The 22,309-nt window shown below is 49.9% G+C and overlaps 1 protein-coding gene across 1 annotated transcript in view; it reads right to left on the bottom strand.

Annotated features, from left to right (window-relative positions):
• The window catches only part of rapgef2b (Rap guanine nucleotide exchange factor 2b), a 57,075-nt gene that overhangs the window by 22,742 nt on the left and 12,024 nt on the right, over positions 1-22,309 (bottom strand). The window contains 6 exon segments of the mRNA XM_084469529.1: positions 1,054-1,167; positions 12,875-13,042; positions 13,825-13,900; positions 17,333-17,416; positions 17,908-17,964; positions 18,827-18,897. Of these exon segments, the coding sequence (XP_084325655.1) occupies positions 1,054-1,167; positions 12,875-13,042; positions 13,825-13,900; positions 17,333-17,416; positions 17,908-17,964; positions 18,827-18,897 (570 nt within the window).

Raw genomic sequence — 22,309 nt, 5'->3', positions numbered from 1 at the left:
TGGGCAGCATGTAGCGCCCAGTCACTCCCAGTGCCCTGGGACACTCCCAGCACTGCACAACCCAGTCACACACAATCACCCATTCAAACACCCACGTTCACCCAATCATACAACCATTCACACACACATTCACTCATTCATGCGCCCATTCATACACCTCCACACTCAGCTCAGAGGAGCAGATGGGGTCAGGTGCCTTGCTCAGGGACACTGCCGCCCTCCGCGGATAGAAGCAGCAGTCTGGTGAGCCAGACGCTCTGCCCTAACGCACTCCCCGCCCACAGAGCGGTGCGCAGCTCTGGTGATGAATGATAGATCTAGATACCATAGATCTGTCCCCTGACCTCCAGTTAAACACGGCGGCGCTCTGGTATAAAGCACCGATATAATGGAGAGATAAAAACACAGGCTGGTGATAAACCAGCACTTAACATCGTCCAACTACATTAGAGGATGGTGATGTAAGAGAATGTTACCACCAGAGAGAGAGAGAGAGAGAGAGAGAGAGAGAGAGAGAGAGAGAGAGAGAGAGAGAGAGAGAGAGAGAGAGAGAGAGAGAGAGAGAGAGAGAGAGAGAGAGAGAGAGACACTGCGCAGATAACAAACATGACTATTTATACACTGAGAGGAAGAGGGAGACTATGTTTCACACACACACACACACACACACACACACACACACACACACACACACACACACACACACACACACACACACACACACACACACACACACACACACACAAATTCTGTTTCCCCTCTCCAGCAGGTGACGGTGTAACAGCCAATAGGGTGAGGGCAGGGAGCTAAGAGGATTAGCTGCTAATAGCTTTAACACCCGTCAACTGACACAGGAGGGCGTGAGTGGAGAAAGAGAGAGAGTGTGTACTTATGGGTGTTTGTTGGATCATGGTACTGAGTGAGTGAGTGAGTGAGTATGAACCAGAATTCCCCTCGTCTCAGATCTTCATCATGGTTATGGGGCTGGGTGTTAACTAACTAGTTGTCTAACTAGGTTATGATAGGTTAGTCTACCTGGGAGGAGGGGCTTACCTGGTAAAGGTCTGATAGGCTGCTGCTCCCAGAGTCACTGGTGACACTACATCCTGATTGGCTGGAGGAGCCGTGTGTCACCTGGGAGTGGAGGCGGCCGAGGTCTGCAGGGAGCTGCACACACACACACACACGCACACACATCCCTGGTCAGAGCGTTCCACGCACACACGCTGCCTGGGACTCACTCAGTCACCATTCCATTCACCCACTCACATGAGAACCTAGCACCCACTCACTCACTCACTCACTCTCACTCACTCACTCACTCACTCACTAGTTCCTTCACCACTCATGTAGTCACTGGCTCATGTGTCCACAGTGACAGACAGAAGGACTAGATCTATACTAGAGAGTCTCTGATCAGCATTTTTGGGCCCGATCACCGATCAATGCCGATCACAAAATGGCAGGGGAATGGGAATGTTCCATATATTTTATATATAATCTGGATAGCAGCAGGCAAGCACCACTTTGTGTTTTTTTCTATTTTTTCTCTTTGGATCGCCCGTGACTGAAACATGTCGCTCAATGCGTTCATCAAAGCCTCCGCAGAATGTGACTGTCATACACAATACTGAAATGTGCCTGCGCGCTTACTGAGCTATGCAAGTGCTCCGTAAACGAAACTGAATGTGAAACTGCCTCCTGTGCATCATTACAGTGACAGGTGAAATCCTGGCAGTGTAGCACAATGTTTTAGACGGGAGAACTCATGCTGCCACTAGCAAGCTCCAATTTGAAAAAAATAAATAAATAAATTGCGCAAGTAATTTACGTCAAGTGATCTGCTTTTTTGATCAGCGCTTTTGGGGTTCTCCGATCACGCTATTTTTAGCCAATATTGGCCGATCATGATCGGCGTCCAATCATGATCGGCGTCCGATCAATCAGAGCATCTCTAAAATTATCTAATCTGAGCAGTCTACTGACAGCTCCACAGACACAGAGCAGTCTACTGACAGCTCCACAGACACAGAGCAGTCTACTGACCGCTCCACAGACACAGAGCAGTCTACTGACCGCTCCACAGACAGAGCTCTGATCATCTCCTCTCCTGAGCAGAGCAGAGAGGATCCTCTACGAGGATAAAGAACCAGCACTTTCTAAGGGGCTCATTTCAGACGTTGTGTCTGCGTTTCTGATATTTCCATAAATCTATGGAAGGAGGGCTTTTATGTTGACCTGGAGGCCCTGAAATACGCCACTAAACCGCTTCAAACGCCCACAGATGAATATTTCATGGTCAGATCTTTTATTTAGCCCCTGAACCTCCGGAAGCAGAATATTTACAACCCTCACACACCCCACTTCAGAAGACATCAAGCACCTCTGTATGTTAACACCGTGTGACGTAGCTGATTAAACACCACCCTCCACACGCTACTGAACCCCATCATTAAGAGAACCACCAGATCACAGACGAGACAGACGGTCTCAGTCTCTCTCTCGGTCTCTCTCTCTCTCTCTCTCTCTCTCGGTCTCTCTCTCTGACACCTGGTCAGACACCACTGTGCTATGCAGACCAATCAACAGCTTCCATTTCTAGCTGCTAAGTACACACCAGACATGACCTCGGTAGAGGCTGGTTCTATGAACCATCCCTCTGAGGAGCTGGTCCTGATGGTGTGTGTTCTACTGGTCCTGATGGTGTGTGTTCTACTGGTCCTGATGGTGTGTGTTCTACTGGTTCTACTAGCTTGTTTTCTACTGGTCCTGATGGTTTATGTTCTACTGGTCCTGATAGTGTGTGTTCTACTGGTCCTGATGGTGTGTGTTCTACTGGTCCTGATGGTGTGTGTTCTACTGTTCCTGATGGTGTGTGTTCTACTGGTCCTGATGGTGTGTGTTCTACTGGTCCTGATGGTGTGTGTTCTACTGGTCCTGATGGTTTGTGTTCTACTGGTCCTGATGGTGTGTGTTCTACTGGTCCTGATGGTGTGTGTTCTACTGTTCCTGATGGTGTGTGTTCTACTGTTCCTGATGGTGTGTGTTCTACTGTTCCTGATGGTGTGTGTTCTACTGGTCCTGATGGTGTGTGTTCTACTGGTCCTGATGGTGTGTGTTCTACTGGTCCTGATGGTGTGTGTTCTACTGGTCCTGATGGTTTGTGTTCTACTCCTCCGTGGCCCCGCCCCCTGGAGCAGTCCTTTCTCTCTATAATCAGGTCACCCGGGGCGGTCAATAAGCCGGCCCCCTCTGACCCGCTTCCTCTGAAAATGATCCGCACACCATCACCACTACGCTAAGCTATGCTAGCCACTAGGCACCGCTACGCAGTACAGGCTACATTATGACATATCATACACGGTTAGATATCTATCTATCTATCTATCTATCACATAGCATCATGGTTAGCCTCCTACTCTTTACATCACATAGCATCATGGTTAGCCTCCTGCACTATACATCACACAGAGCTACATAGCATCAGGGTTAGCCTCCTACTCTTTACATCACAACATTCACAGAGCTACATAGCATCACAGTTCGCCTCCTGCACTGTACATCACACAGAGCTACATGGTTAGCCTCCTACTCTTTACATCACAAAGAGCTACATGGTTAGCCTCCTACCTTAGCTTAGCTGTTAGCACGCCTACGCTGTACAGATCCCTGGTGACCTACTGAAGCCAGAGGAGGCGCCCGGAGGATATTGGTTGTCAGCTGTCGCCCGTGGATTAAACCCGCTCTAAATCTCGCCCGTCTCTGTGTAGCCGCGCGTCGAGCCCCCGATGTGGCTCCTCAGATTACAGCTAATGACCCGGATCCTGGAGCCGCCGCGGGTCGACACCCGGCTCACAAGCTCTTTAGGACCACTGCCACAGCCAGGGGGAAACGACCAGGAAACTACCACCAGGAAACGACCACCAGGAAACTACCACCAGGAAACAACCAGGAAACTACCACCAGGAAACGACCAGGAAACAACCACCGGGAAACGACCACCAGGAAACAACCAGGAAACTACCACCAGGAAACTACCACCAGGAAACGACCAGGAAACTACCACCAGGAAACTACCACCAGGAAACTATGAGGAAATGACCAAGAAACTACCAGCAGGAAACGACCAGGAAACTACCGCCAGGAAACGACCAGGAAACGACCATGAAACGACCACCAAGAAACTACCACCACCAGGAAACTACCAAGAAACTACTACCACCAGGAAACTACCAGGAAACTACCATCCCCAAAAAACCTCTTCCACCAGGAACCGTCTAGAAGCAGGGCTCCACCCTGACCCCCACCCTGACACCTCCGTCACCACAACAGGACCAACGACGAGTTGTCCCCACGACAACAGCGTTCCAGTGCTCCAGGAGTGAGGGAACATTCCAGAAGGAGGCGACCTTGTGGGGATCAAGGGATTAGAGTCCCTCCCTCTGGCCTCAGAACACCAGCGGCCGCCCGCCTCGCCACCTGCACCTCATCCTCTCACTATCCAGAGACAAACTCAATCTCTTATGCTGACATTAATCTGAGGAGAGCCAGCGTCGCTCGGACCCATCTGCTCCTTAATCCACACGTCAGTCACCAGGATCCACCATCAACCACAGAGCAGGACCGGACCCTCATCTAGACCCCCTCACAGGGTCCCGGACTACCAATCTAGACCCCCTCACAGGGTCCTGGACCCCCCCATCTAAATCCCCTCACATGGTCCCGGACCCCCCATCTAGACCCCGTACAGGGTCGGGGTCCTAGACTGATCTGTTAGCTGATGACTCTTGTAGACAGCTTGCTGCTGACGTTGATTACTATTTACACAGGACTCAGAGAGAAAGAGAGAGAGAGACTCCACTAGGGACAGACAGACCATCACAGGCTGAGCAGTGAGAGTTCTGCTCTGTAACAGACAGACCAGCTGTGTTAAAACGTCTCTGTTGGACTCCATTCATCCTAGCTACGACTAGCTCTTCTATATACAACACATAGCGCTCCAGCTAGCCGCAAGCATTCGCTCCATACTACGTAGCTCCATGCTATGTAGCTAGCTCCAGCCTGTGTGTGTGTGTGTGTGTGTGTGTGTGTGTGTGTGTGTGTGTGTGTGTGTGTGTGTGTGTGTGTGTGTGTGTGTGTTGGGGGGGGTAACAGATCCACTGATGCCAGTAGCAGTAGTGACATGTAATCAATACATTTGTGTCTGAAGTACAGACATCTATGCTAGCTGCTATACTAGCCCCTGGGCTGGCTCTATGCTAGCCACTGGGCTAGCTCTATGCTAGCTCCTGAGCTGCCTCTATGCTAGCCCTTTGGCTAGCTCTATGCTAGCCCCTGGGCTAGCTCTATGCTAGCCCCAGGGCTGGCTCTATGCTAGCCCATAGGTTGGCTCTATGCTAGCCCCTGGGCTATCTCTATGCTAGCCCCTAGGTTGGCTTTATACTAGCCCCTGGGCTATCTCTATGCTAGCCCCTAGGTTGGCTCTATGCTAGCTCCTGGGCTAGCTCTATGCTAGCCCCTGCTCTATTCCAGCACCACCAGGTGTACAGCACAGCTCAGTTCGTCCAAAGCTACGTTATCAACAAGCTATGCTAGGAGTAGCCCAGAGCTATGCTAGCCCCAAGCTAACCCAGCCGGCTCCACGCCAGCTGGCGGCGGGGGGGGGGCGGGCTGTCACGGCGGGGGTTTGATGGCCGTGCGTTGCCGTGCCGATACGATCAAACTACGTCGCCATAAGTGTGTCGTTAAACTTAATGGGGTCGATATTAACACACACACACACACACACACACACACACACACACACACACACACACACACACACACACACACACACACACACACACACACACACACACACACACACTCTCTCTCTGCACTGTAAGACCGTCAGCCGGTCGCTGGTCCTCCTCCTCCTCCTCTACTCACCGGGCTCCTCTCGGGGTGGCCGGGCGATCCATGAGGCTCGGCTCCTCCTAACGGCTTCATGGTGATCACAGGAGGAGCAGCCACATCTCACATCCTGCTCCTCCTCAACCCGCGGCCCCTCCTCCCTCCCCTGCTACGGTCTCTCCGTGTGCTCCTCGCTCGTCTCTCCTCCCCGCTAACACAATCGTCTTCTCCTCTTTAAAGAGCACCAGGAGCAGGAGGAACCTGCACCTCCTCCTCTCGTCTCCTCCTCTCGTCTCTTGCTCTGCCCGCTCCCAGCAGCTGCTGCTCCCACAGACGGAGGAGGAATCAAAAGATTCAGATCTTCCTCTCCGCACAAAGACAGCACCTATGTGCTCCTCTCCTGCTAGCACCTCCTCCTGCTCCTCACTGTCAGCTCCTCCCGCCGATGAAAAGGCAGAAAATAGAAAATAGAAGCGGGGAGAAAAAAATAGCAAAAATGGCTGACAGCACTTTCACTCCCTAGCTCTCCTCTCCCACCTCCTCCTCTCGCGCCTGTGACGCTCACACACACACGCGGACACACACACGCCTCCACACACTGACGGAGCTCACACACCGAGCACACACACACACACACACACACACACACACACACACACACACACACACACACACACACACACACACACACACACACACACACACACACACACACACACACACACACGCGCTCACACACACACACACACACACACCGAGCTCACACACACACACACCGAGCTCACACACACACAAGCTCACACACGCCTTAACGCACCATTAGACTATTTAGAGAGAGGGGGAGACGCCACCATTGGTCCCGGCTTTGTTAGCGCTCTGGGTCTGTTTGTGACTGAACCAGGGAGGGGGGAGGGAGAGGGGCGGAGAAACTCGGCAAGGCTACGAGAGCGTAGATAGGCTGGTTTCAAACCTGGCCGGCAGAGATGGTGAGAGGAGGAGAGGAGATGAGGAGGAGAGAGCTCAACCTCTCCTCTCTCATACTCTCCTCCTTCATCCTCTCATCTCCTCCTCTCCAGGAGATTAGAGGAGAGGAGGAGATGAGAGGAGTAGAGAGAGGAGGAGAGGAGGAAGGAGGAGATGAGATGAGAGGAGGAGATGAGGAGAGAAGAGGAGGGGTAGATAGAGACTGATAAAACACAGGATTGAGAAATAAATAGATAAGAGAAGCAGGAAGAGGGAAGCTACAAAATGGATGAAGAGGAGGAAGAAGAGGAGGAGGTAGAGGAGGGATGGAGATGGGAGAGTAATGTCATTATCACTCCACAGTGCTAGAGCACAGAGAGGCTGTTGGCATAGTAACAAGACCAGGGAGAGAGAGCGAGAGAGAGACTATTCATTATGACTGCTTAGAGTTATCAAGCCTGCACTGCTTTATTTCACAGAACAGATGTTGTGGATACAGATAGCCCTAGCTACAGACAGCACTAGCTACAGACAGCACTAGCTACAGACAGCCCTAGCTACAGACAACCCTAGCTACGGATAGCCCTAGCCACAGATAGTACTAGCTACATATAGTACTAGCTACAGATAGCACTAGCTACAGACAGCACTAGCTACTGGTAGCACTAGCTACAGACAGCCCTAGCTACAGAGTTAGCATTAGCTACAGACAGCACTAGCTACTGATAACACTAGCTACAGACAGCCCTAGCTACAGACAGCCCTAGCTACAGACAGCATTAGCTACAGACAGCCCTGCAGTAACCACGGCCACTCTCTGACCTGCCCCCCCAGGGCCTTTGGTTACCGTGGTGACAGTAGAGAGAGATTGGGCTGACTGACAGCCAGATATCATCTGAATGAGGATTTAAATGACAAGAGCAGTGCTGACGGAGGGAGGCTGAGGAGACAATAGAACACACACACATACACATCACATCACATCCACACACATACACACATCAAACACACATTACATCACAAACACATCATGTGAGGAGGATCTCCGTACTCAGCCGTTACCCAGAACCCACCTGGAAGCATCAGCTCCCAGGACCACATCACAGAAAGACCACAACATCCCCTAAAGACCACAAACATCACCACAAGACCACAAACATCACCACAAGACCACCAACATCACCACAAGACCACCAACATCACCACAAGACCACCAACATCACCACAAGACCACCAACATCACCACAAGACCACCAACATCACCACAAGACCACCAACATCACCACAAGACCACAAACATCACCACAAGACTGGGACTTTACGACATAACTATCTACCTACCACAGAACTATATATCAGCTAAACCTGGCCTGTTTCCACATCTATCAAACCAAGCCGTATCCACCACCCGTTAACATATTAACGGCAGTACAAAGAGACACACAGAACTACATTTATATTATATATTATATAGTGGATATATTGTAGCCACTATATAATGAGTACATTACACACTTCTCTCCTCATCGAGGTCAACGCTTTTCTTCGGAATTTGCATTTGCTGTTAAATAATGAGTAACCACGTTGTCTATCACTGGCAGCATCAGGTTAATGTAGATCACATCAACATCAGATATGAAAGAAGTTCCTTCCAGTACAGTCTCTCTCTCTCTCTCTCACAAAGGCAAAAGTGTGATGAATATTTTACCAAGCGAAGCATCTCCTCAGCATCCATTGTGACACCTCTCATGAGCATCCATGTTGTCATGGTGAGGGAACGGTGGCTGGCTGAGAGAGGAGGAGGAGGGGGCCATCGTCATCACCCCCCCCCCCTCACCATGATGTAATGCTTCACAACAACACAAAGCTCAGGTGCTGCGTAGGAAAATCCATTCATTATCCCCCTGACAATCATCAGGGGAGGGGCATCGTCACCACGGCAACCAGGATGCTTCTGGTTGCCGCCCCCTCCCCTCCCCCCCAGTGTCTTCTAGGAACACAAAGGTCTGTGAGGGAGGGGCATCGCACCGTCACCACGGCAACCAGGATGTGTCTGGGGAGCGGTCCCCGCCCCCTCTGCCCCCCCTCCCCCCTCCCCTGTCAGTCTTCTAGGAACAGACATGTCTACGAGGGAGGGGGCGGGCTCCTGGAGGGGCTGGCCTCCTCCAATAGCAGCGTGGTGAGGTCACAGTTGCCTCTTTAAAGATGGCCAGCGGGGGACCGGCGGTCGTGTGACGGGCGGTCGTGTGACGGGCGGTCATGTGACCGGCGGTGTGTGTAAACAGACCCACGTGGGCGGTCCATAGTGGACAGAGAGCCATAGATTCACAGACTGCTGCCACAGCACTTTGGCTGTCAGACCACCGTCCCCCACAATGCACTGCTCCCCATTCAGCACTACACAAAGACAAGCGAGGAGCGCACAACAGAACACCACCTCACCACCACACACACACACACACACACTTACTTTCAGGTGACCTGCACAAACATCTGATGTTGACATGATACAAGTTAGACACAGGAGAGCTAGTGGTAGCATGGTGTAGTAGCACAGTGTGGTAGCATGGTGTAGTAGCACAGTGTGGTAGCATGGTGTAGTAGCACAGTGTGGTAGCATGGTGTAGTAGCACAGTGTGGTAGCATGGTGTAGTAGCACAGTGTGGTAGCATGGTGTAGTAGCACAGTGTGGTAGCACGGTGTAGTAGCACAGTGTGGTAGCACGGGGCGGTAGCATGGGGCGGTAGCACGGTGTAGTAGCATGGTGCGGACTGCATGCTAACAGGGTGCTGCAGGCTAACAGGGTGCTGCAGGCTAACAGGCTAATATGGTGCTGCTAACAGGTAAAGGAGTGGTGCTGGTCTGTGAGGTGTCTGTCTGTACGTCCTCTCCTACCTGCAGCTCGTCACAAAGAACACCTAAAAATAGAAACAGTGCAGAGCGCTCTCTCTCTCCCTCCCTCCCTCCTTCTCTCTTATTTCTCCCTGTCTCTCTCTCTCTCTCTCCCTCCTTCTCTCTCTCCCTCCTCTCTTCTCTCTCCCTGTCTTTCTCTCTCTCCCTCCCTCCTTCTCTCTTTCTCTCCCTGTCTCTCTCTCTCCCTCCTTCCCTCTCCCTCTCCCTGTTTGTCTCCCTCTCCCTCTCTCTCCCTGTCTCTCTCTCCTCCCTGTCTCTCTCTCTCTCCCTGTCTCTATCTCTCAGTATTTATGTTTCTCTACTTCTCTCTGTCAAAACACAATAAAACACTAGATAGATCAGTCTGATGAACACATGAGACTAAACATGACATCATTAAGACCAGTGAAGACATTAGTCTAAACATGACATCATCAAGACCAGTGAACACATGAGTCTAAACATGACATCATCAAGACCAGCGAATAGATGAGATGTGTTGGAATTGAGCCAGAATGCAGACACACACATCTACACACTAACACAACACACTGCCCAATTTACGATACACATCTACACACTAACCAACGCTAATCTGTCTGCTGTCAGCGCTGCTAGGCTAGGTTATGCCAGGACACACCCCCTAGTGGAGCCACAGGTACTCAGCGACTGACTCTACTGACCTCCATACTACATGAAGGGCAGTAGTATTAGTAGTAGGATAGAGAGAGAGATGCTGATTGGAAGTGAACTAGAGGATGATTGAAAGAGAAACATGACACTTGTGCTCTTGGTCAAGGCAACATTTTAACAGCAATTTTGTTTTCTGCTCGTCAGAATCATCTATCAGAAGTTCTCTGCCCTGTACTTGTGGATGGAGCGGGTACCATCTGGGAATAGTGCTGGTTGTCACGGTAACAGCTCCATCCTTCCTACGGGGAGCAGCGGGAGGCGGAACAGAGTGGTGCATGACGAGAGAGTGAGAGAGATAGAGAGAGATGCGGAGAGAGAGAGAGAGATGCAGAGAGAGAGAGCGTCTACATTTAGCGAAAGGTAGTATTAGTAGTAGTATAAAAGCAGGAATAGTATTTTTAATTGTAGTAGTAGGAATAGTAATAGTAGTAATATAGTAGTATAGCAGTGATAGTAAAGTAGTATAGTATTTAGAAGTAGTAGTATAGTAGTCGTGTAGTAGTAGTAGTAGTAGTAGATTGGTAGGATAGAAGTAGTAGAAGTAGTATTAGTAGCAGTATTAGTAGTATAGCAGTATTAGTATCATAGTAGTATAGTAGCAGTAATAGCAGTATAGTAGCAGTATAGCAGTGGCGATTTTAGGCGAAGCTCAGCTTCCCCTAAAATTTCAAAAATCAAATGGTCAAATATATACTGTTGTGTTAACATTTCATTGACTAAAAATGAGTTTGTTCAGAATCAGCTGCTTATCGCAGGTCGACTGACTCGATTTCCTTCTCATACATTCCCGTAGCGTCACATTGCATTTGCCTGTTGAAGCTCAGCGTCCATCCACTTCAATGGGGCTGCATAGAACAGCTTTTTTTAGTGCATCAAAAGTCGATGGTCATTGGATAATGCTGCGTTTATGTCCCTCCCACGGATGCTCAGCGTCTCTGGGGGTGAATGGAGGAGTGGGCTGGCCTGGACACTGGGCTTCTGCGTGATGATTGGAGGGTCTACGAAAGACTGAGTTGCCATTTGATTGACAGCGATTTTGAACTATAAAACATCGCCGGTGCTCTCTTTAGTCTTCAGTCCCATTGCAGATTTTACAAGCGAGAAAGACAAACTGCAACCTATTTCTTGATATTTGCTTTGTCGAAATTGCTAGACAATTTTCATTGTACATTTCATACACTTATACACACAATTCCTTGCTTCAGTTGAACAGAATTCCCACATTTCCTTGTTCAAGTTTGATATTGTTTTGGTAGTTGGCCATCACTTTGATTCAGGGAGCCTGAGGTCAGAACTTGTATTCAGATCAGGTCTTGCAGGGTGAGAGGGGAAAGCTGTGTGATTTCTTGGTGTTCCTTAAAGACATGGAGTTGGACAGTGCAATGCCTCAGCTTTACAAACTGTTCTCCTTAGTGGCAACAATTGGAGCAACATGGTGTAGAAAGGAGATTCTCAGATTTAAAGAGGCTCAAGTCCTACACCCGTAACACAATGGGCCATGGTGTTTAAGCACCCAAGCTCTGCTGGCCATTGAGAGGACACTGGTCAAGTCACTGGAAAAGACAGCTAGATGGTATGACAGGGTCACAGAGCATTTCCTTGAAAAGGAACAGAATTTATATAAATAAATAAATTGACAATTGATATGATGTAGGCCGAAAATGAGCTTCCCCTCTTTGAAAGACCAGCAGCCGCCACTGCAGTAAAGTATTAGTAGTATAGTAGTCGTATAGTATTAGTAGTATCGTACTAGTACAGTTGTCGTCATAGTAGTGTAGTAGTATAGTTATAGTAGGGGTTCTATAGTAGAGGAGGTGTATTCAGAGACAACAGAACATCACAGCAGTTTGTTTTGAAGAACATTTTAGTGGAACGTTCTCCAGGGAAAAGCTTGGAATGTCAGGAATGAACCAAACTGTTCTACACCAGAAGCATGCTGGGTAGAGAGAGAACGAGTGGGAAACAAGCTCTCCTCCTCTTCCCAAGAGCAGGGGGAAGAGTCAACATCCTGGTGAAGGAAATCACTGTCCAATCACAGCCACTCCTCAACCCACCGTCCAATCACAGCCACTCCTCAACCCACAATGAAGCACAATGAGTAGAACCAACCGCAGTAGAACCAACATCCGTAGAACCACAATGAGTAGAACCAACCGCAGTAGAACCAGCATCAGTAGAACTAGCATCAGTAGAACCACAATGAGTAGAACCAACCGCAGTAGAACTAGCATCAGTAGAACCACAATGAGTAGAACCAACCGCAGTAGAACCAGCATCAGTAGAACCACAATGAGTAGAACCAACCGCAATAGAACAAGCAGATGGAGCCCATCAGGGCGTGGCGGCGGAGATGGAGCTGTGGGGGCGTGGCCCCACCATGTGGTAGCTTCGCCCAGCGGGGGGGGCTTGCCGGGGGGTAGGGGTGTGGCCTCACCGTGTGGTAGCTCCGCCCAGCAGGGGGCTTGCCGGGGGGGTAGGGGTCCACCGTGTCGATGATGGTCTGCCGCTCGCCCTTCTGGTTGATCTTACGAAAGCGGCGGCGCGACTGGCGGTGGGACGCCTGGCGCTGGAAGTACTCCTCAGACTCCTCCATGTAGTCCACCTGGGGGGGGGAGAGGGTTAGGAGGTCTGATGCTGGGGATAGGAGGTCTAAACCTCCTATCTCCTGGGGGATAGCTAGTATAACTTTATCTTCTCAGTGCATAAAGATAGCTGAGACCAACATCATCAACACACTTCAATGAACCCAGCACGCAAAGAGACAGACAGACAGACAGACAGACAGACACGCAGACAGACAGACCGACAGGCACGCAGACAGACAGACTGACAGACAGACAGGCAGGCAGGCACACAGACAGGCAGACAGACGCGGTTCAGTGCAGTGATGTGAGGAGTTCTTCAGGAGGTTCTGGTTGATTTACACTTCCTGGTGGAGTCCAGACACACTGCTCTCCCTCTCCCTCTTTACTGCTCTATCTCTATGTCTCTCTACCCCTCTCTCTCCCTGTGTTGCCCGGTAGGGATTTCTCACCTTGGCTCCCTCTCTCTCTCTCTCTCTACCATATAGCCCTGAGTCTCTTGCCCTGCTGCCATGACAACAGAGTGTGTGAATGTGACTTACTGCACAACTCAGCCAGTGTGTATGGGCTTGACTCTAGGATAATGATGTTGATGTGTACATTACTATAGACCTACACACACACATACATACATATGTATATACATACACATATACATATATATATATACACATACATACATACATATATACATACATACATACACATATATGTATGTATTTATATATTTATATATATATATATATATATAAATAATCACATACATTTATGTGTGTGCGCGCATGCGTGTGTGTAGACTCACCACGATCATCTCAGAAGGTTCCAGTACGATGCACTCGCATCCACGCCGCAAACTTCCTGCAGACCGCTTCCCAAAGCTGAGGAGAGGAGGAGGAGGAGAAAGAGAAGGAGGAGGAGGAGAGGGAGAGGAGGAGAAGGTCAGTTCAACAGGTGGCCATACCAGCGCCCGTCCGTCTAGACGTCCATCATCTACTGGACCCCCTCCTCCAGGCAGGCTTCAAACAGGTCCTCATGGAACCAGAGAGGACCACAGAGGGCACTGGGAGGTGAACTGGTCCCAGCGGACCAGAGGGCACTGGGAAGTGAACTGGTCCCAGGGGACCACAGAGGACACTGGGAGGTGAACTGGTTTGAGTCCACATCGCTGGGGGAACACTGGATTAGTAACACGACGGTATGACGTGGCGCTCCTCTGGAGAGCTAGCAAGGCTAGCCTAGCCTAGCCCAGCCTAGCCTAGCAGTGTCTGTGATGAGGCGGTGTGTAGACCAGGTCCGGGACCAGCAGGTCTGGACCTTGTGGCTCTGGGTTCTACTCGATATGAGGGTGAATGAAAAGCGTGGAAGGAGAGGGACTCCTGAGGGGAGACCCACAGCGCCCTCTGGAGGACCGGGCCGGAGCTTCTGCTGACAACGAGTCAACCTTCCTGCTGCACATCTCGGTTAATCACACTCAGATCCCAGCTCTGGGCCATCTGGGAGTGTGTTTTGTGGCTGAGGGAGTGACCTGAAGGTGAGGTGGGGGACTGTGGTGTCCTAGTATAGAATCCCAATTTAGGGTCCCATGATGGTGGGAGACCCATCTGGAAGCAGGACAAAGCAATGTTGTGCTGGGAGTATTCTGGGATGGCGGTGATGGTGTGTGTGTATCAGTGTGTCTGCGTGGAGTATCAGTGTGTGTGTGTGTGTGCGTGGAGTATCAGTTTCCTGTGATGGATCTCAAAGTGTGTGTACACGTGCACACATGTCAAGGAACACACGCCTAGAATCCACCAGTCACTCGTGACTTCAGCTTCCTAAAATACAACTGAGCTGTCGCTGAGAGGGTGAGGGGGTGAAAGGGTGAGAGAGTGAGGGGGTAAGATAGTGAGAGAGAGAGAGGGGTGAGAGGGTGGGGGGTGAAAGAGTGAGGGGTGAGAGAGTGAGGGGGTAAGAGAGTGAGGGGGTAAGAGAGTGGGGGGTGAGAGGGTGATGGGGTAAGGGGTGAGAGTGAGAGACTGAGGGGTGAGAGAGTGGGGGGGGTGAGAGGTACGAGAGTTAGGGGTGATATGGTGCGGGGTGAGAGAGTTAGTGGTCAGAGGGTGATGGGTGAGAGGTAAGAGTGAGAGAGTGAGGGGGGTGAGAGAGTGAGGGGTGTCTCTAGGTGTCTCTCCTGAACAGCTCCTCTCTGAACAGCTCCTCTCTGCACTCGACTGTTCTTCTCCACCAAACCTCGGAGATGAAACGCCCTCAGAGGTCTCTGCTGCGCCTGGCAGGACGTGCCACCCTCACAGCTCAGAATAACATCAAACACATGCTCAGCATTCCTGGATCTCTCTCTCACACACACACACACACACACACACACACACACACACACACACACACACACACACACACACACACACACACACACACACACACACACACACACACACACACACACAGTCTCAGACAGACCACAAGATACAGAGTAGAGAAGATAACCAATAGAGACCCAGCAGACCCAGAGTCCTGGACCCAGCAGACCTAGAGTCCAGGCGGCTCCAGGGACAGCAGGAGTCTCTGGTCCCAGCTGAAGGCTCTGGCGGTGATCTCTGGTTCTCTCTCCTAGCCTCCTAGCTGCTCGTCTCCTAAGGTGAACTCACCCTGGTCTCTCCTAGTCCACATCAAGGTCTCCTCATTAATCCACCAGTAGAGATTAGTCCAAACATGTTCCGGTTACTGGGAACCACAGCTCTGAAACACACAGCCTCTCTGCTGTCTACTGGTCTGTCTGGTGTGTGAGTGAGGAGAGAGGGAGGGAGAGAGAGGGAGGGAGGGTGTGGTAATGTGTGCTCAGTCCAATCAATCAGCCTCTCTCTCTCTCTCTCTCTCTCTCTCTCTCTCTCTCTCTCTCTCTCTCTCTCTCTCTCTCTCTCTCTCTCTCTCTCTCTCTCTCTCTCTCTCTCTCTCTCTCTCTCTCTCTCTCTCTCTCTCTCTCTCTCTCTCTCTCTCTCTCACATTCCAGACTACCACGACTCACTTCCTGTGACAGAGCTGCCAGTCAATGGGGGAGTGTGCGTGTGCGTGTGAGTGTGTTTCAGAGACAACACATCCCGAGTCAAAGTATAAATAAGTAGGATGTATAAATAATTGACACATTATGTCTTATGCCTTTATTTCTATAGAACACATCAAACTCACATTGTCTGACTTTTGCTAATGAATTCTCTTATTAGATTACTCCCAGATTAGTCTTAGATTAGTCCTGTTAAACACTTCAGGGGGGCTGAGCGATGGCGTTCATAATTAGTCACCTTCCCACAAGTGGGGAGTAGCTAGCAGGGTGTAGCTAGCAGGGTGTAGCTAGCAGGGAGTAGCTAGCAGGGAGTAGCTAGCAGGGAGTAGCTCATCCTACGTCCTTTCCTCACACTGGTTCCCAACATTCACAACAAGGCTACTTTAGCGGAGGAGCTACAGGAAGCTAGCTGATGTTCCGTTTCCTGCTGGTGATTCCATGTGTTAGCGTGCTTATGGCTACAATAAAATAAAGTTGTTTGCATGTCATAGTTTGTGTGTTTTGAATCCCAGTATCACTTGGGGTTGTGAAAAACATGATAATCAAACCTGATTGATTGGTTTCTCAGCAGATGAATAACTGATTTCATCTTCAACACTCGTTGTACAGAAGAGTCGCCAGGTCATGTGAAGATCTTCTGTTACTATCTGCTCTGTTTCGGCTTCATTAGTGCATTGTGATGAGGTTCTATTCATCCTGGTTCTATGAGGTTCTATTCAGCCTGGTTCTATTTATCCTGGTTCTATGAGGTTCTATTCATCCTGGTGCTATTCAGCCTGGTTCTATGAGATTCTATTTAGCCTGGTGCTATTCAGCCTGGTTCTTTGAGGTTCTATTCAGCCTTTACTATGTGTTTAATAATATGTGAGTGAACCGTACAAGAATTCCAATGCCCCTGTGCACCTGTACCTGTACGTAAATGGCTAAATAAACTCTATTTATCCTGGTTCTATGAGGTTCTAGTCAGCCTGATTCTATGGGCTGCAGACTGGTTCAGACTGGTTCTGCTCCCTTGTGACTGGGCTGAGCAGGTCAGCTGTAATCTGCTGAATCCCACAGAGCTGCTGACTGCCACCGTGCACCCAGAGGAGGAGAGAGAGAGGAGGAGAGAGGAGAGGAGGGAGGAGAGGAGATGAGAAAAGGAGAGGAGAGAGAAGAGGAGTAGAGGAGAGGAGAGAGAGGAGGAGGAGAGGAGGAGAGATGAGAGAAGGACGAGAGAGAGGAGGAGAGGACGAGAGAGAGTTGCTCCTACCTGCTCCTCGGGAGGAACATGGACTCCTTGATGAAGACGGAGCCGGAGAGCAGAATGTACCAACAGCTACCCAGGTCATCAGGACTAGAGAGAGAGAGACATAGACAGGTAATCAGGACTAGAGAGAGAGAGAGAGAGAGAGACAGACAGGTAATCAGGACTAGAGAGAGAGAGAGAGAGAGACAGACAGGTAATCAGGACTAGAGAGAGAGAGGAAGAGAGAGAGAGAGAGAGAGAGAGGTAATCAGGACTAGATAGACAGACAGACAGACAGACAGACAGACAGACAGACAGACAGACAGACAGACAGACAGACAGACAGACAGACAGACAGACAGACAGACAGACAGACAGACAGACAGACAGACAGACAGACAGACAGACAGACAGACAGACAGACAGACAGACAGACAGACAGACAGACAGACAGACAGACAGACAGACAGACAGACAGACAGACAGATAGATAGATAGATAGATAGATAGATAGATAGATAGATAGATAGATAGATAGATAGATAGGTCATCAGGACTAGATAGAGAGAGCAAGGGAGAGAGAGAGAGAGACTACTCACTAGTACAGAACCTCGTTGGCCTCGTGTCTCTCGTAGCGAACCGTCTCACACATCATCCTGAAGGACAGGAAGTACAGGAAGTCAAGAACCACAGACCTACAGACACACAGACCTACAGACACACAGACCTAGACACACAGACACAAAAACCTACAGACACAGACCTAGACACACATACCTACAGACACAGACCTACAGACACACAGGCCTACAGACACATATACCTACAGACACAGACCTACAGACACACAGACCTGCACACAAACAACCAACCCCTACGTGGGTGTGTGTGTGTGTGTGTGTGTCTTTGTGTCTGCAGGTCTGTGTGTCTGTACGTCTGTGTGTGTGTGTGTGTGTGTCTGTAGGTCTTTAGGTCTGTGTGTCTGCAGGTCTGTACAGCATATGTGTATGTGAAGGGGTGTGTGTTTATGTTTGAGAGTGGGGACAATTGGAAGTGGAAGGGGAGGGACTTGAGTTAAGTCCTCTCTGAGGAAGTGTGTGTGTGTGTGTGTGTGTGTGTGTGTGTGTGTGTGTGTGTGTGTGTGTGTGTGTGTGTCTGGAATGTTCCAGTGTACGGGTCATGTGCAGTAACAGTATAATCCACATGTATGAACAGAGTGCATGCTGGGACCTGAGCAACCTGCTCCGTTCTCATGGTGACAGTCCAGCAGAAGGCAGACCATAATAGTCTGCCCCAGAACGATAAACAGGCTAAAGTTAGGATCTCCTAGATTCCACAGTAAAACACATCGACCACCCGGCTCCTGATTGGCTAAAGACCGTTCCTCTGAACCTCTGGCTACTGCTAATGGTGGCTGGTCACTTCCTGTCCGATAGCCCTCAGATTACACCCGGTGCCCTGTTTCCATGACGACCACAGCCAACAGGTCTTATTGTAGCTGTGACGAAGCAGTCTTACCTCAGCTGGTGTTCCCTCAGGTTGGACAAGGCCTCCATACCGTGGAGATAGGAGTACACGATCTCCAGGTCCTGGAGAGAGAGAGAGAGAGAGAGAGAGAGAGAGAGAGAGAGAGAGAGAGAGAGAGAGAGAGAGAGAGAGAGAGAGAGAGAGTCACACATTGAATTCAACAGTCACACATTGAATTCACTGGAGAGGCTGAAATCATTAATAACTCATAAGTTCAACATGATACTTGACATCATCAGATGAAAACCAACAATACTGCATGGAACCCCTTATGAGGACCAACCAGTAGATGTACCACACCCATAACTACACCTAAATAGACCCACATAGCTACACCCGAATAGACCCAGACATATAGCTACACCCAAATATACCCATACAGCTACACCCCAATAGACCCATACAGCTACACCCCAATAGACCCAGACACACAGCTACACCCGAATAGACCGACACAGCTATTGGACCTGCTCCTATGAGTATTAACATCAAGAGGATAATATGGATTAAATGCTGATTCAAATGGATTCAACCAATCTGCAACAGCAGGAATGAATGACAACACCAACAACATATGAGTCCATCTGAAGCTTGACCAGCAGGATACATCTGAACTAGTCCGAGGGTCTCAGAGAACAGACTGGTGTGGAGGACCTCTGGACTAAACCCTTCTGCTACAACATTGTTCCAACGTAACGCTTGCGCCATCTACTGGCCGCCCGAGGGACTGAACACTAACTTCAATTCAAAGGACCAATCAAACAACATGAAACCCAAAAATGTACTCCAATAAGTTAGAAATTAAAAGCTGGAGAAGTTTATCATCGCTAGAGAAATGGCAATTAAGTTATTAATGATGGTATAGAAGAAAAGTCATGCTGTTATGTGTATCTTCATGCAACATAGTATTTACTAGACAAGTCTAAAATATGTGGGACAGCGTTTCTGTGTTTGCTGTTTTCACTACGAGCGCGGTGAGCTGAACCGTCGTCTGGAGTCACCTCACCCTCCTTCATCCTTCATCTCATCTTCCTGTTCTTCTTCACAGAAGAACAGGAGACACCCGTCGGATGCAGCTCTAGTTTCACTGGTCAATGACCTGCGCATTGGAAGACTAATTTCTATAGATATTTTTTTTATATGTAGGCCCATATATATATAAGAAATATGCACGGCAATTAAACTAGTAGTATCAAACAAAGTAGCCATATATATATATATATATATAAAAGCAAACAAGAGAGAGCCGATTATGGGAAAGGAAATGTTGATGAAAATAAATAATGCAGGGATGGGAAGTGACCACTAGGGGGCAGTGGTGAGCCTCAGTCTCCAGTCACAACACAAGGGGCCTGCTGCCTCACACAGAAATATTCTCAACCATCAATTGTGGCTTCAGTCTCAAATATTTCACATCGGCTCCATGGAAAGAATGTAAAGGACCCATGTTTCCAGCAGGCGCTCTCCTCCTCAGCTCATCGTGTTGGACACACAGAGACAAGCATGCTGTTACCCTTACCCAACCATAACCCCAACCCCAACCCTAACCCTAACTCTAACTCTAACCCCAACCCTTACGCTAACCCCAACCCTAACGCTAACTCTAACCCCAACCCTAACCCCAACCCCAACCCTAACCCTAACTCTAACCCCAACCCTTACGCTAACCCCAACCCTTACACTAACCCCAACCCTAACGCTAACTCTAACCCCAACCCTTATGCTAACCCCAACCCTAACCCCAACCCCAACTCTAACTCTAACCCCAACCCCAACTCTAACTCTAACACCAACCCCAACCCTTAAGCTAACCCCAACCCTAACGCTAACTCTAACCCCAACCCCAACTCTAACTCTAACACCAACCCCAACCCTTAAGCTAACCCCAACCCTAATGCTAACTCTAACCCCAACCCTAACCCCAACCCTAACACTAACCCTAACTCTAACTCTAACCCCAACCCTTACGCTAACCCCAACCCTTACGCTAACCCCAACCCTAACGCTAACTCTAACCCCAACCCTAACCCCAACCCTAACACTAACCCTAACTCTAACTCTAACACCAACCGCAACCCTTAAGCTAACCCCAACCCTAACGCTAACACTAACTCTAACACTAACTCTAACACTAACCCTAACACTAACCCTAACTCTAACACCAACCCCAACCCTTAAGCTAACCCCAACCCTAACGCTAACACTAACCCTAACCCTACTAACCCCTACCCCAACGCTAACCCCAACCGGTTCCTCTCAGTTCCTCTCGGTTGCTCTCGGTTCCTCTCGGTTCCAGATTCCCAGCTGATCTCCTGGACCCCAGGTGGTCCGGAGACGGGGAGGAGCCAGAGGTCGGGATAAACCTCTGGAATCCTTCAGAGCTGCCGTCAAGGACGCCCACATTCCTCACATTCCTGCTGCTTCAGAGTGGAGGAGAGCCTGATGGAGGAGACCCTGATGGAGGAGACCCTGATGGAGGAGACCCTGATGGAGGAGAGCCTGATGGAGGAGACCCTGATGGAGGAGAGCCTGATGGAGGAGAGCCTGATGGAGTAGATCCTGATGGAGGAGAGCCTGATGGAGTAGACCCTGATGGAGGAGAGCCTGATGGAGCCAGGTTGTAGTGGAGCCTGACGGAGGAGGCGGTCTAAGAGGGCCTAGCACTAGGTGGAGGGGTGGGGGTCTATGGGGTGGGGGTCTATGAGGTGGGGGTCTATGGGGTGGGGGGCTATGAGGTGGGGGTCCAGGTCAAGGGGTGGGGGTGATGGTGTTAATCAGTGGTCAGAGAAGAGCTGAAGGTAAGACCCCCAAAGTGCTCATTGAGAGGTTTTAGATAACAGACCCAGGACCAGTCTGCTGAGCTAAAGACCTCAGACCAGACAGTAGAGCACAGAGAGATGGGCTGTACCCACAGACCTCAGACCAGACAGTAGAGCACAGAGAGATGGGCTGTACCCACAGACCTCAGACCAGACAGTAGAGCACAGAGAGATGGGCTGTACCCACAGACCTCAGACCAGACAGTTGAACACCTCCCCACACTATGGGGTATATCTGCCAGATAGTGAGCCTTACAAGTCCTGAGTCATCAGTTGGTCTAACTGGAGTGTGTCAGAGAACCATAACCCTGGGGGGTGATGGGTTAATGACAGAACCCCGGGTTCAGTCCCTGATCAGAAACCCAGTTCAGTTCTTCTCAAACAACCGCTCTAGCACATCTAGTTAGCACCCAGCTAGTTAGCCCCTAGCTAGAGTTAGCCCCTAGCTAGAGTTAGCACCAAACCAGAGTTAGCAGAGCTCAGCTCGTCAGATGCTAGTCCATGCTAAGATGCTAACATGTAGCATGCAACGTCCGCCGTCTTGGCTCAGGGGGTCTGGAGTGTGTTGTGTTGACCTCTGACCTTCTGCTGCCTGTGTTTTTATTTGGAAGCGGGTCGCTATTCCTGGAGACCGTTACCATGGCTGCCCAGGGGC

Source organism: Micromesistius poutassou, assembly GCF_964030765.1.
Source record: "Micromesistius poutassou genome assembly, chromosome: 6".
NCBI lineage: Eukaryota > Metazoa > Chordata > Actinopteri > Gadiformes > Gadidae > Micromesistius > Micromesistius poutassou.
The sequence above is the reverse complement of the archived record's forward strand: the minus strand, read 5'-3'. Positions and strand labels throughout refer to the sequence as shown.